Raw genomic sequence first — 16,644 nt, forward strand, 5'->3', positions numbered from 1 at the left:
GACACTGCTCAATTCCAACATCTCTTTTCTAGGTCACCAACCTTTTACTTGTTGCTAAATGCAACAGGCATTTCCAAGCTCTCGTCATATTCATCTTTGGCACTTGGCAGAAGATCATTTCCTCTTCCTTTAAACTCAGGCTGGCTGTTTGCCTATTTGCTTCTTCCTGCTATGCTGAGTACAGAAGACAATGATGTTTCCCAGGCTCCTTTCTTTTCTGACTTCCTGATATGTTTGGCTGATGGGAATTACTGCCAGAAGTTTAGAGGAGACAAGGAGAGAAGCCGAGGTATTTCCCTTCCTTTCTCTCTGCTATGACTGCTGTCTCCAACAGCAATCGTACCTCCTCTGTAGTTTGCTACTGGACTGGTGTTTCTGCTGTACTGCGTAGTCCCTGATCCTGTACTAACATCCATCCTCCAACCTTAGCCACAGCATCTCTGTCTTCTTTGATGATTTTATTTCTAGCCATAATATGGTACCAAAGGATTCAGTTCCCTAAGATCTATTCTCTTTGCTGGCTATACTTTTATCTTTAGCAACCTCATCCTGTTCTGATAATTGTTTATTTTTTATTTTATGTGTATGTGTGCCTGCATATGTATGTATGTGTGTGTGTTTGTATGTATATACATATATGTATATACTCTGTGTGTCTCTCTCTGTGTGTATAACATGTGTGCCTGGTACCTGTGGCGGCCAGAAGAAGCTGTCAGACCTCCTGGAGCCACAGTTACAGACAGTTGTGAACTGCCATATAAGTGGTGAGGCCCAAATCTGTGTCCTCTGAAAGAGCAAGTGCTCTTAACTGCTGAGCCATCTCTCCAGTCCTAGACAACTCCCAAACTTTTATCTGCAGCAAGCCATCCACAACTGTGCTGAAAGATTCCATCTCTATTATCATTCATCTTGCCAACTTGATTAAGTTGAGAGATGCCCAGAAGATGATCCAGAGGCAACTGGACTGTAAGGGTTACAGCCATTGACAGATTTTCAAATTGGACAGCAGTAGACCTTCCAGTAGGAAAGTAGTGACAGTTAAAGGAAAAGGGTCACAGGAGGCATGCTCTTGGGGCTTTATCTTGCCCTGGCCACTTCCTGTTACTGTTTCCTGGCTCTGCTCCTCCACTTCCTTTCATCATGTTCTCCCTCAGTTCAGGTCTAGGAACAATGGAGGCTAATTATCACCCTGTACATAAGCCCTGAAACCTCACACCACACTAAGTCCCTTTTTAAAATGACTTCTCTCAGGCTTTTCGTCACAATGACAAAATGTCTGACTAATCCAACATCTGACTGCTTACCTGATAGATCCACTTACATAGGCAATAAGCATTTCAGAAACATGTCCAATGCATGGTCACTGCCTTTTTTACAAAGCTGTTCCTCTTCATCTAAGAAAATGACACTTCCGGGCTGGCAACGTGGCTCAGTGGGAAAAGACATTTTCTGTGCAGTCCTGGAACTTACAGGGTGAAAAGAAAGAACTAACTCCACAAAATTTTCCTTTGACTGCCAAGTGTACACCATGATACCCCACCCCACCCCACCCCACCAGACAATGAAAGATAAGACAGTTTTTAAAAAGAGTATGGTACTTATTCACCCAATTATTATAGACATAATTCGAGGACCTATCGTTGGTTCTTCTCTTCCTCTCACTCCCTGCATCTCATCCAGCAGATAGAATTGAGAGCGAGCTCACATCTCAAATGTATTTACTTTCCTTTCAACAGGTTCTCCCTACTCATACCTCATATTGGACTGGAGAAATGGTCCACTAACTAGCCTCCCTGCTTCCATTCTTGCTTCCCCACAAGCCATCCTCCACATCGCAGCTACTACTTTGACGCACGATCAGGGATACAGAGATGGCTGGGCAGTTAGGAGCACATATCACTGTTCCAGAGGACAGGCTTTGATTCCCACCCACAACTAGCAGTTCATCAGAGCCCATAACTCCAGCTCCAGGGAATACAGCACCTTTCGCCTTCATGAGCACTTGCACACATGTGGGTGTACTTACACACAAACACATACATAAACATAACAAAGAAAAGATAAGGGAAAAAAGCATAAACCAGAAACCCAGAGACATAGTTTAGTGGTAGAATGTTTGTGTAGAATGTGCAGGGCCGTAGCCAGACATGGTGGTACATGCCTTTAATCCCAGCACTCAGGGAGGCAGAGCAGGCAGATCTTTATGAGTTCAAGGCCAGCCTGGTCTACAAAGTGAGTCCAGGACAGCCAGGCTACACAGAGAAACCTTCTCTAGAAAAAAAAAAAAAGAAAAGAAACAAACAAACAAACAAAAAGAAAGAAAGAAAGTGCAAGGCCCTAGGATCAATTCCTAGCACTTTAATTTTTGAATGTTTTTTAAAATTATTTCTTTATTTTTACTATAAAATGAAAGCCATGAATTGTATGATGTTACACCTTGGCTTTCACGTTTCAGACAGTTTCCAACTTCTACGGCCTGGCTTCCACTTGCTCCTTTGACCTTACTTCCTGCTCTTTCACTCAGACACACTCTGCCATCCTTTTGGTTTCTCCACAGGCAGCTCCTTTCCTTCTGTACTTCCCAATGACCTCAGCTGGAACACTTCCCCCTGACCCTTAGGTGTTGGCCCAGACAGCTTTTTCAGATACTCACATGGCTTAGAAATGGCCCCTCTTCTCAGCCCACCTCTCTTATGACTGATAATTCTCTGTGACTTTACACTGTGTTTTTAAAGCTTGTGTGTGGGGGGGGGCAAGTACATGTGCGCAGGATCAGAGGACAACTTTCGTTATCGACCCTCATCTTGCACCTTGACACCGAGTCAGGCTAGCTAGCCTCAAGCTCCTGGGGTTTCCTGTCTCTGCCTCCCATCTCCCCATAGACACAGCGCCTCAAGCTTTTACATGAGGTCTGGAGATGTGAACTCCAATTCCCCACACGGGGATGGGAAGTAACATACTCGCTAAGCCATCTGCCCACCTTCACATCACATTATTTTAATTAAAAATTTCCTCAACTTGAAAAAAAATGAATTACTTGTGTGTGTGTGTGTGTGTGTGTGTGTGTGTGTGTGTGTGTGTGTGTATGCACAATCAGGGCACACCTGTGAAGGTCAGAGGACAACTGTTAGTTCTCTCGTCCCATCACGGAGTCTGGGAATTGAATGCAAATTGTCAGGCTTGCTGAGCCATGTCACAGGTCCTTAGTTCACATTTTCATATTCAGTAGTTCCTGTCACTTTACTTTTAAGATGTGAACCGCGTTCCTCACCACCATGTCCCCTGCTCCAGCAGCACACACGGAGACAGCTGACAGCTGAAAGGTAGTACATTAGCCTTGAGCAGGAAGACAGGCATCTTTCCCCCGGGGACTGCAAAGCCCAAAGGACAGAAGCATCCAAGTGTACTCTCTGCTACTGGTGCTCTGGAGACAGAGGTCATCTGCTTGTGGGGGGAGGGGTGCTTGGAGGGAAAGAAAGATCTGGAAAAAAAAAAAAGGCCCCAATTTGATCTGCTAGAAATAAGAGAGCTGCTGGCTCAAAAACACTGAGTAGGGCCAGGCGATGGTGGCCCATGCTGTTTGTTTGTTTTGTTTATCAAGACAGGGTTTTTCTATTAGCCTTGGCTGTCCTGGTCTTGCTTTGTAGACCAGGCCGGCCGCATGCTTTTCATGTCAGCACATGGGAGGCAGAGGCCGGCAGCAGATCCCCAGGAAGAGAAGACGTTGTGGGTCTGAAGCTCTGATACCTTGGGAGAAATAACAGCCTTTTTGCATATTGGTGAGTGCAATTGGATGATGCAGGACAGGGGGTGATCCAGGGACAGGGCTGAGGAGGCTGGGGAGGGAGCGATCTGGAGCTGAAGTGCTCCCATGACAGGACTTACAGATGCTTACCTACAGCTGAGGGGGGTGTGGCATAGTGCTCAAAGGGCATGAGGTTACTGCACAGAGTGTTGTTGTTGAGACAGGGTCTCATGTCTGAGGTTGGCCTTGAACTCACTCTGTAGCCCCGGATGATTTTTTTAACTTCTTTTTTGTTTTGTTTTGTTTTGTTTTGTTTTTCGAGACAGGGTTTCTCTGTGTAATCTTGGCTGTCCTGGACTCAACTTTGTAGACCAGGCTGCTCTCGAACTCACAGACATCCTCCTGCCTCTGCCTCCCAAGTGCTGGGATTAAAGGTGTGTGCCACCATGCCTGGCGGCAGTGTGAACTTCTTATTCCCTTGCCTTCACCTCTGGAGTGCTGGGGTTACAGGGGTGTGCCACTATGGCTGGCTGTATGCGGTGCTGGGGATAAAATCAGGGCTTTGGGCTACTTAGGCAAGCACTCTACCAATTGTGCCCCTAAGATGGTGGACTGTTGACAGAAAACAACAGTTTACAGAATAGTATGAAGAATGATATTATTTAGTACCTGATATATTTGTGTGTGTGTGTGTGTGTGTGTGTGTGTGTGTGTGTGTGTGTGCGCGTGCATGTAAAGGGAGAACAGGGAAAAGACAAAGGAACAGACATGGATACACATTAAGACAACAGATGTGATGGTCTCAGAACCAGGCATGATCCTGCATGTCTCTGTAATCCCAGCACCCAGGAGGTAGACGCAGGAAAGTCAGGAGCTCAAAGACAGGCAGAGCTATATCACAGAAGCCTGCCTTACACAACCAAAGAAAGAAGACAGTGGTCTCAAGCAGGAGTGGTGGTGCACTTGCTTTTATCCCAGAAATCACGTGGCTGAGGCTGGGCGATTGCTTCAGCTCAGGAACTGAGATTAGCCTGGAAAACACAGCAAGACCCTCAGGATGTTCTCTGTCTCTCCCTCCTCCTCCCTCTCTCCCCTTCCCTCCCTCCCTCCCTCCTGTGTTCACTCCCTCCCTCCCTCCCTCCCCCCCCCTCTATTTTGGGGGTAAGCACAGTATGGCATGGAGTTCTAGCATGGCTTGTTAGAATTTGTTTCAAATAACTGAGAATGACAACTTTATATATATATTAAGACCTTTATTTAAGTGTGCTTGCAGTTTATTGATGTTTTAAAAATAAAGTTGCAAAAAAAAAAAAAGGTTCTTAAAAATCTGAACTTGACCTGATGTTTAACAATTTAAACGCCACTAAAGTTGTATCGAGAAAAACCAGGCCTTGAAAAAAATCATGCCTGCCATTACTAAAAAAAAGGGACATCGTTATGAAAAATAATAACCTGATGCAGCACAGACAATGCAGATAGTTCTAGAGTATCTGGTCAACGGGGAAAAAAGCAAGCACGCTTAAGGTCTGCAGATCTAATCATTGTTCTCTTCTTGTGGCTCAAATTTCATTTTCATTTTTCCTGGTTGGATGACCAAGCCGGCTGATTGTAGTGATAGTTAGCCTGCATTTAGTCAGCCCCGCCCTGCTCAGCCTGGGGAGCCTGCAGATTGTCAGCTGGTGGATCTGCTGCCTTTGTCTCTTTGCCAGCTTGTGGTTTAGGGAGCTCCGGGTATCTGCATCTGTACGTGAAGTTGCGGCCACGCCGACCTTGAGGTGGCTGCAGACCTTGGGTCTCAGAGGCTCCTTGATGTTCCTTGTCCTCTTCCTTGTGGTCCTCGCTAGGCTGTCTTTGGCGAGGAGGGCCCCTGCGGGATCTTGGTGTGTAGCCCTGATACATATTCGGTCTCACCGGTCTGCCTTTCTCTCGTGCACCCTGCTTGTCAGCACCTTCTATCGCTTTTCCTTGCCCAGGGCGGCTGGAACACTGTGGTCGGCGCCCACAGCGTCTCCTCATAGTGAAAGGTGCGGACCCTCGCTCAGGAAATGGCCAGCGCTGTGGGGCCTGGCCTTCAGTAGAGCTTTTCCCTCCCTCACTCTTTTCCTCACTCTGGCTGTTCTGGCAGTTATGCTGGTGATGGCCTGGAGGACCCCTCTGATCTGCACAGCGTGTGTTCCGGTCTGCCGCATATTTACTGCCTTGAACAGCGATTCCACCAGGGCCTGTAACATTTGCTGCCTCCGCGCCCCTGTCTCCTTCAACAATATCAAACTCCACGGTCTCTCCGTCTCCTACACTGTGAAAGTACTTCCTCGGGTTGTTCTTCTTTATGGCCATATGGTGCACAAATACGTCTTCCTTGGTGTCATTTCTTGTGATGAAACCGTATCCGTTCCTTACATTGAACCATTTTACTGTTCCCAAAACCTTGGTCTGGATGACCTTCTTCTTGTCCAGGTTGGCAGGTGCCTCTGATGTGGGGGCCCCTGGGCCTCCACTCCCTGTGCCATTGTTGTTGGAGCTGGGCTTGGTGGCTGCTGCACTGAGGGCGGCACTGGAGGTGGTGGGCAGCTGCCTGGAGCGGGGTTTGGTGGCTGCTGCACTGAGGGTGGCATTGGAGATGGTGGGCAGCTGCCTGGAGCAGGGCTTGGTGGCTGCTGCACTGAGGGAGGCACTGGAGGTCGTGGGCAGCTTCCTGGAGCAGGGCTTGGTGGGTGCTGCACTGAGGGTGGCACTGGAGGTGGTGGGCAGCTGCCTGGAGCAGGGCTTGGTGGCTGCTGCACTGAGGGTGGCACTGGAGGTGGTGGGCAGCTTCCTAGAGCGGGGTTTGGTGGGTGCTGCACTGAGGGTGGCACTGGAGGTCGTGGGCAGCTGCCTGGAGCGGGACTTGGTGGCTGCTGCACTGAGGGTGGCACTGGAGGTGGCGGGCATCTGCTTGCTCCTGGGCTTTGTGGCTGCAGCACTGAGGGCGGCAGTGGAGGTGTTGGGCAGCTGCTTGGAGCTGGTCTTGGTGGCTGTTGCACTGAGGGCGGCACTATAAGTCATGGGTAGTTGCTTGAAGCTGGGTGTGGTGGCTGCTGCACTGAGGGTGGCAGTGGAGGTTGTGGGCAGCGGCTTGGAGCTGGGCTTGGTGGCTTCTGCACTGAGGGCGGCAGTGGAGGTCGTGGGCAGCAGCTTGGTGCTGGGCTTGGTGGCTGCTGCACTGAGGAGGGCAGTGGAGTGCCTGGGCAGCGGCTTGGTCTTGGCCTTTCTTCTCATGGTTGAGGTGTTGGTCACTGGGCCAGGCAGCCTAGGCCAAGGCTCTTCCTGGTTCTGATGGTGACTCTGCTGCCATGGGCCGTGGGGCCCTCAGGGCTCTCTGGGGGCCCGCTCTTGGCTCCCACTACCAATTGAACTAACTCGAGAATGACAACTGGATGTCACAACTCTGACTCTCACAGAAGGAAACGAAGGTTAAGTTGAGAAGAAACATCCACCAGTCTCACAGACATAGACATAAAGATTCTGGATACAGAGCAAAGTTCTAAATAGAATTCAGATGAAGTTCTAGAATCATTTCCATTCATGTCATAAACAAGGTGAGGGTGCCTGCTGTCCTTGCTATTAATACTATTAGGGGTCTCCTTTGCCAGGCTGTGGTGGGGCACATGTTTAATTCCACCACTCAGGAGGCAGAGGCCCGTCAATGTCTGTGAGTTTGAGGCCAGCCTGGTCTAAAAAGTGAGCCCAGGACAGCCAAGGCTACACAGAGAAACCCTGTCTGGAAAAAGCATTACAAACAATCATTGAGTTGAACAACTGACTATCTGTAATAAGATCCTATATCATCCAAGAACCATATAGTCAAGCCATCAAACTGCACTCATTTACAGTACGAGGCCATTCCACTATCAGGGTATAAGTTCCCAGAAGGGAGACCGTGTGAGTGATTCTAAGTTGAGAGTTTGTAGCCTGAATTCTGCAACCTAATCCAGACTTCAAAAGACAGAAAGACAAGCACCACACACACATTCTCTCTCCTATGTGGATCCTACTTTCGGTCACAACACTAGAGAGGCTCATAACAGAGGATAAAGGTTTTACGGGAGGGACTAGAGTATCAGAACACAGTGATCCAAAGTGACACAGATTTTCTGGGAGTAAAGTGATACAGGAGGGGCAGGGGACCAGAAAAGAAAAGCAATGGGGAATAGCAAGCAAAGCCAATTAAATAGAAAGGTCAGAATGGAATATTACAGCTCACTGGAATTTTGTAAAAATACAAACAAAAAGCCAGGTGTGGTGGTGCACGATGTAACACTTGGGAGGTGGAGACAGGCAGAACAGGGGTTTCAAGGTCTTTCTCTTCCTATACAATGAGTTTGAACTCAGCCAGGGCTCCATGAGACCCTATCTCAAAAAAAAAACAAAAACAAAAACAAAAACAAAACACACACACACACACACACACACACACACACACACACACACACACACACACAAATACAGAAAAAATAAGAGTGGAAAGATGGCTCATGGGCTAGGATCATATCCTGCAGAGAACTTTGGTTTCATTCCCAGCCCCCATACATCACAACCATCTGTAATTCTAGTTCCTGGGTACCTAACACCGGCCTCTCACCTCCTTTGGCACCAGGCATGCACATGGTGCATTTACAAAACATTCATATCACGAAAAACTTTGAAAAGCAGAAAATTTAATTTTTAAAAAAGAAAAAAAAGGTTACATTTATAACAGCACTAGAAAAAAAGTGAATACCCAAGTATACATTTTAAGCAATTGTCTACAGGATCTGTACGTGGAAAATTATAAAACTCTAATGAAAAGAACCAAAGACCTAAACAGATGTCAATTATCCTTAAAGTGATCTTCAGATTTTACAAAATCCCAAAAATCATAGAAATAATACTAATCAACAAAATAGTAGAAAGACAAAACTTCAGAATAGCCAAGAATAATTTTAAAACAAAACAAAACTGGAAGAGCCATGATCCAATGTTATAAACTAACCATAAAGCTACAATAATCAAATCAAGGCACTCTATAGCCAGGTACAATGACATATGCCTACAGTCACAGTTAACTTGGAATGCTGAGGCAGGAGAAGCACTTGAGCACATAAGTTTACAGCCAGCCTTGGAAACACAACTAAAGTAAAGGGAATTAAGGGTGCTTAGTGGTAGAATATAACACATAAAACCTTGGGTTTGATTTCCCGTAAGCAAAGACATAAATATCGGCTACTCTGCTATGGATTTGGGTTTTGTGTGGATATAACTTGGGCACGAAAGTGAGTACAAGCAAAGGGATCATAGCTCGTAAAACAGCGGTTCTCAACCTTCCTAATGCTGTGACCCTTCAATACATTTCCTCATGTTGTGGCGACCCCCGGCCATACAATTCTTTTTATTGCTACTTCATAACTGTAATTTTGCTACTGTTAGGAATCATAATGTAAACATCTGGGTTTTTTGAAGGTCTTAGGCAACTCCTGTAAAAGGCTGTTCAACTCCCAAATGGGTCGTGGCCCACAAGTAGAGAGGCACTGTCCTAGGGATCCCACTAGAGTTATGGTTCCTGACAGTTGGCCTCTGATCTCTCTGAATTTGGATGAGTAATGTCTTGGTACCAAAATGGTTCATTTGTCAAATGCAATATATTTCCAATATGTTTATCATGAGCAAATTGCTGTTTTGAAAATACGTATTACGGAGGGGCTAAGGCAAATTAACATATGAATTTCCTTGTACATTTAATTTTTCATGATGAGAACATAAGTCTACTCTCATGAAATTTCAAAAATAAGATAACAGTTTTTGAAAAACAAACAAACAAACAAACAAAAATTCTTGGGTTTGAGCCTCACAATCAAAAAGGAAAACAGAAAAGTATTGTCTGGGTAAAATGATAATGGATAAAATATAGTGTTAATTTTGAGACAGGGTCTCAATTATGCAATCCTAGCTGGCCTGGAACTTGCTATGTAGACCAGGCTGGCCTCGAAATTACAGGGATACAAAGTGCCTGTGCTTCCTGAGTGCTGAAATTCAAGGTATGTGCCACCATCCAGCCATGAGCTGATGTTTGACAAAACTATAAAAGAATAGACGAAGGAAAAATAGTTTTGCCAATAATTAGGTGTCAAAACAACTAGACATCTGTGTGCTAAAAATAAACTGACACACGACTTGGGTATTATACAAGAAAACAGACTACAGAGATAACTGTCAAAACTAAAACGTCTTGATTCCGAAGATATTTATGATTGCGTCAAGAAAGGTACTGGATGCTGGAGAATTGGCTCAGTGGTTAATAGCACCTGCTCTTGCTGCGGAGCCAAGATCAGCTGCCAACACCCACAACCATCTGTAACTCCAGTTCCAGATGAATGCAATGCCTTCTTTTGGCTTCCACAGGTACCCACAAACAAGCGGCCACACATGCACAAATAAAAGTAAACATAAATAATTAAAAAAATAATTACACTATGAAAACACAAACCAGACTGAGAGATTATAAACCATACACCTATATGGACTTAGATCCAGACTATATAATTAATCATTTTTTAAAAACCCTCAAAAAGCCAGGCGTGGTGGTACACATCTTTAAGCCCAGTACTCAGGAGGCAGAGGCAGGCAGATGGATCACGGTGAGTTCGAGGCCAGCCTGATCTACAAAGTGAGTCTAGGACAGCCAAGGCTACACAGAGAAACTCTGTCTTGAAAAACTTAAAAAAAAAAAAATCAAAAAACAAAACCAAACCAAAAAAAGGACGTTTAAAAATGGGCCCAGTGCAGTGGCACACATCTGTAATCCCAGGACTCAAGGAGACAGAGGCAAGCAGATCTCCGTGAGTTTGAGGCCAGCTTGGTCTACAAAATGAGTCCAGGATAGCCAAGGCTACACACACACACAAAAACCTGTCATAAGATTTATATTACCCCAGCACTCAGGAGGCAGAGGCAAATGGATCTCTGTGAATATGAGGCCAGCCTGGTCTACAAAGCGAGCCTAGGACAGCCAAGGCTACACAGAGAAACCCTGTCTCAGAAAACCAAAACAAAAAAACAAAAACAAAAAAAACAAAAACACCAAACCAGGGCTGGAGAGATGGCTCAGAGGTTAAGAGCACTGCCTGGTCTTCCAGAGGTTCTGAGTTCAATTCCCAGAACCACATGGTGCCTCACAACCATCTATAATGTGATCTGATACCTCTTCTTCAGCTAAAGCATTCATATGCAATAAATAAAATAAACAAATCTTTTAAAAAAGAAGACCAAAATAGAACAAACAAACAAACAAGAAAAAGGGTAGAAGAGCTGAATGCAGATTTTACTGAAGGTACACAGATGGAAATTTAACATATAAATATGTGTGTCGAAAAAAAAACTTTTTCCAAAGATGGTATCTAAAAGGTCCCATGAAAAGGTACTCAACAGCACCAATCATCAAAGAAATGAAATAAAAATACTCTGAAATTTCAATAAGAGTATAGAGAAATGTGAACATTTGTATACTATTGGTTTGTGATTATAAAAGTTTGCAAAATAGCACAACAGCTAAGGAACACAGAATGAAATCTCCTGGAAAAACTACAAATAGCCAGGCCTGGTGGTGGGAGTCTGTAATCCTTGGGAAGCCAAAAAATAAAATTAAAATTAAAAAGGGAAAGAAAAGAACAGGCTGGAGAGATAGCTCCGTAGTTAAGAGGAGTGGCTGCTCTTCCAGAGGCCCCTGCTTAAATTCCCAGCAACCACATGGCAGCTCACAACTTCTGTAAGTCAGTTCCAGAAGTTCTGTCACCCTCACACAGACATACATGCTGGCAAATCACCCGTGCATGTGAAATAAAAATAATTTTTAAAAAAAGAAAGAAAGAAAAGGGTGTGCCTGGGCTACAGAGTGAGTTCAAAGATAACCTGAAAAAAATCTAGCAAGACCCTGTCTCAAAAATTTTATTAAAAAAAAAAAAAAGTTAAGGGCTAGGGATCCAGTTCAGTGATTGAGTACTTATATAGCATGTGAAGGACCCAAGGTTCAATGCCCACTGCAAAAACAAAGCATTCTAGGCCCAGGGGTCCCACTCAAACTATGGCACCAGCCAAGGAAAATATGTGCAATAAACTTCAAACCCCTACCCAGATCTGGCCAATGGACAGGACATTCTTCACAGTTGAGTAAAGAGTGGGGTCTGACTTTCTCACATACTCTGGTGCCCCATATTTGACCATGTCCCCTGGAGGGGGAGACCTGGTGGCACTCAGAGGAAGGACAGCAGGTTACCAAGAAGAGACTTGATACCCTATGAGCATATAGAGGGGGAGGTAATCCCCCTCAGTCACAGTCATAGGGGAGGGGAATAATGGGAAAATGGGGGGGAGAGAAGAATGGGAGGATACAAGGGATGGGATAACCATTGAGATGTAATATGAATAAATTAATTAAAAAAAAAACATTCTCCCCAAAACTCAAAACCCTGTAGCCATCTTACTTCTGAATATTTATCCAAAAGACTTGAAACGAGGATGTCCAAAGGCTTTTTTTACATACCACATTCACTGCAACATTATCCAAATGACAATGAATGAAAGAAGTGTGGTACTCATCCTAGGGAATTAGTATTCACCTTAAAAGGGAAGGCAATTCCTCACATGCATGGATAAATGAGGCCTCACACCATGTGAGGTAAGTCCATAAGAAGAAGAAAAGTTGCTAAATGTTTCCACTTACTTTAACTATCTAAAGAAGACAAACTAGTAACAGCAGAAAGAACAGCAGTGATTACCAGGGATTAGGAAAAGTGTGGAAAAGGGAGTTGTCAATGTGTGTATGGTTTCAGATTTAGGGTTTTTTTTAAAACATATATATTTATTTTATTTTATTATTTTTTGAGACAGGGTCTCTCTGTGTAGCCTTGGCTGTCCTGGACTCACTTTGTAGACCAGGCTGGCCTCAAACTCACTGCGATCCGCCTGCCTCTGCCTCCCGAGTGCTGGGATTAAAGGAGTGTACCACCACACCCGGCTCTATATTAACTTATTACACATGAATAAACAAACTACATACAGCAGGGAGAACCATGAGCCAATCATGAGTTACATGAATGTTATGTTCATGGTGATTTGGCTATTTGTATTTGTCAAACTTGAAGTAAATATCTTTCCTATCTTGTTGGGTCTAAATTTCTGAATGAAAATCAGTATCTATCATATCTCATCTCTATTAACTTTAATCTATCTTGATCCAAAAAGATCTTAGCCCCTAACCAACTAAACTTGATTGTAAAACTAAACTATCTGGTCTTCAACCCCTTCAGAGACTTGAGAAGGAATAAAACTAAAATGCCTGAGTGAACCAGTAGTGCAGGTTAGCCCCTCCCAACACTCTGTATAATGTTGGAGCACCATCTTCAGCCTTCTGGCCCAATATATCTGGCAGACATATTTGTGAGGCAGGAACTATTGAGGACGTGCTTAGCCTGTCTTGGCAGAGTTTGGCCTCGACTCAGCTTGCATCCAAACTTGCCCCTTTTTAAACAGAATTCTGTTGGTGGCAGAAACGAGGACATTTTGCCCAGTGGCTGGTTTGCCACGTTTGAAGCCATCTCCATAAGGAGGTTCTTTGGTAGAAGATAGAAAGGTCTATAGATGTAAATTAACACTACTGAACCACATAACTAAAAATGGCTTAAAGGGTCAGGGGAGGTGGCACACGCCTTTAATCCTAGCCCTTGGGGTAGCAGAGGCTGGTGGATCCCTGAGTTTGAGACCATTCTGGTTTATGTAGCGAGTTAGTTCCAGGCCAGCCAGGGCTACATAGTGAGACCTTGTCTCAAACAAACAACAAAATAATGGTGAGAGAAACTGGACGGTAGGCCAAGTCTGTAGTCCCAGCACTTGGGATGTGCAGGAAGGAGAGGTTCCTGCTGTAGGGATACAGGTTACTGGTGGAGCCTGACAAGCAGCCACTAGATACTAGATTCAATCTTTGCTAGCAGTAAATAAGTAAGTAAGTAAATAAATAAATAAATAAATCCCACAGCCATCAAGTTTAGGATGATTTGAAAATATTTCCCATTTCCAAAAAATTAACGAAAGGGGCTAGAGCATTTTGTATACTGGGCTTTGTCTTTTGGGAGAAATTTTTTGTTTTTGTAGTGAGTGTTGGTCCTTAGGACCCCCACATACTATACAGGCGTTGCCTAGTTTTAAGAGCACCTTTTGCTCTGGTAGAGGATCTGGTTTCCATCCCAAGCACCCACTCATAACCTCTTCTGACCTCTGTAGGCACCAGGCACACAAGCAATACACATATGTATATGCAGGCAAAAGGCACACACACACACACACACATATAATTTAAAAGGTCTAAAAATCACCCACTAAAACTAAAACCCATTAAGTATATAATCCCACCACTCTGGAGGTAGACAGAAAGATCTGGAGTTCAAGGTCAGCCTCAGGCACACAGGGAATGTGAAGTCAGCCTGGGCTCTATGAGACTCTGGTTCAAAAAACTAAAAACAAAACAAAACAAAAAAGCCAGGTGCTACATGAGACCCCATCTAAAAACAAACACACCATAGGCTTCATCTTTTCCAACCCTACTTTATTTGGGGTTCTTTAATGCGTATACCTCCCTTCCAATCCACCTACCCTAGATGGGAGAGAAAAGGCGTTAATAGGATCAAGAGAAGTAGACCTTGTTGGTTCAGTTCCTGGGAGTGATTTCAGCAGATCAGCAATTCCACCAAAGTTGCTGCTGGAACCTGGAACAGCAGGCGGAACCCTGAGCCCCGAAGCGGTCTCTGACATGGCTATCTAGGAGGGTCTCAAAGTGGAGCAAAGAACAGCCAAACAATACCAAGACCCAAAAAGCCCCAACCTCCTGTATACACACTCTTTGTCTGTCTCTGTCTCTGTCTCTCTGAGTCTGAACTAGGGTGTTTCATCTGGCAAAAACCCAGGTGCCCCACACACACACACACACACGAGAAGGTGGCTCGACTTCTAAGTGGATAAATATCACCTGTTCTCTCACAAGTCTGTTCCCCATCCCATATTTTGGATCAAAACAAAAACATGTTTACATCCACTACAACAACCAAAAAATATGGCTAAGATAATAACCTTTTTTTAAAAAAGTGTAATAAAAGTAGTATGTTCGACATCATCTGTGATTAGGAAATCAAATGAAAATCAGTAGATGCCCCTGAGAAACACACAAATCAGAGCAGACTAAGAAAATATGGTCCACCTATGGTAATATGAGTGTGTGTCTCCCTCCCCCCCCCCTCCAGGGTTTCTCTGTTTAGCCTTGGTTGTACTGGACTCACTTTGTAGACCAGGCTGGCCTCGAACTCAGTGATCCGCCTGCCTCTGCCTCTGGAGTGCTGGGATTAAAGGCGTGCGCCACCACGCTGGGCTCTTCTTTGTTTGTTTGTTTTTTGGTTTTGGTTTTGGTTTTTCAAGACTGGGTCTCTCTGTGTAACAGCCCTGACTGTCCTGGACTTGCTTTATAGAGCAGTCTGGCCTCGAAGTCAAGAGATCCACCTGCCTCTGCCTCCCGAGTGCTGGGGAATATGAATCTTAAGATAATCAAAACCAACTTGTTTTAGTTTATTCCATTCTATTAGTTGTTTTGTTTTTTTTTTAAGATAGAGTCTTGCTTACTACGGCATTTAGAGTGGTCTTTGTATGCGTTAGAATTACATGCACATGCCAGTACCACCCCCCCAACAAGACAGGTTAAGTCTTTAAAAAGCTTCTCAATTTCTCTTAAATGTTAAAATCCCACATGTCACCAACTATTAGAGTAAGAGTATTTTACATTTTTGTCACAATTGATTATTTGTAAAAGGAAGACAAAGAAGAAAAGAATATGACTTTCCAAATTTCAATATGGCTCTTTTTATTAACATTAAAACACATTGGCAATAAAACCACGAGATGCTGAGAGAGAAAGTACATCATATTGTTTTCATACCTTTCAATATAATGAAAAGTACACATGTACTTGGTACCAACAACATGTTTCACAATCTTTAGGAGAAGCAAAGCATGTAGCTTAAGCCCCGATGTTGAAATGGCTAGAATTTACCTAAGAGCAAATAGTTCAGAAAATCTGTAGACGCACAACCACAGAACTGTTTAGGGGTCCTCTGGCTGGGCAGCTTCACATCACACTTCGCTTGGTTTTTTTCAAAATGAAATTATGGTTTGATCAAACTACACAAGATTCTACAGGAGAAGCAGCTCAGCATCGTTAAAAGGGTTGTTTTTTGGTTTGGTTTGGTTTTTTGAGGCAGGGTTTCTCTGTGCAGCCTTGGCTGTCCTGGACTTGCTTTGTAGACCAGGCTGGCCTGGAACTCACAGTGATCCACCTGCCTCTGCCTCCCGAGTGCTGGGATTAAAGGCATGCACAACCATGTCCGGCAAAAAGGGTTGAGTTTTAAAGTCAGCATTCTGGCTTTACCAATTACTGGCTAGTGGACCTTGGAGAAGGAAAATTCTGAGCTTCAGAGTACTCATTTGTAAAACAGCAATGACAACAGTTAACTTATCTCACAGGAGGTATTGTTAAGAGTGAACTAATACCTCTAAAGTGCTTTCCACAGCCAAGGACTCAATGGAGACTACTGAATACTAATATTGCTATGACTAACATTATGCTTCATTATTACAAAGCAAAGAATCACCTTTCAAATCTAAAAACACCTAAGAAGCTCTGCAAGGACTTGAGCACATGAAACTAGCAACAATCAGAGGCTGTGGCCAGAGAATAGAAACCTGAATTTCCAAGGCGGTGTTGGCATATCCAAGCTGTACACATAGGAACTTGGGAATAAAGTGGGGTAAAAGTACAAGTCATTGTTTGGTGGACACAGTTGGCCGTC

The 16,644-nt window shown here is 44.3% G+C and overlaps 1 protein-coding gene across 1 annotated transcript; it reads right to left on the minus strand.

Annotated features, from left to right (window-relative positions):
- Window positions 1-5,374: 5,374 nt before the first annotated feature.
- Window positions 5,375-7,003, minus strand: LOC127185406 (Y-box-binding protein 1-like). The gene has a single exon (XM_051141878.1). The coding sequence runs from the start codon at window positions 7,001-7,003 to the stop codon at window positions 5,375-5,377; it is 1,629 nt and encodes a 542-aa protein (XP_050997835.1).
- Window positions 7,004-16,644: the final 9,641 nt, after the last annotated feature.

This window comes from Acomys russatus, chromosome X (genome assembly GCF_903995435.1).
Source record: "Acomys russatus chromosome X, mAcoRus1.1, whole genome shotgun sequence".
NCBI lineage: Eukaryota > Metazoa > Chordata > Mammalia > Rodentia > Muridae > Acomys > Acomys russatus.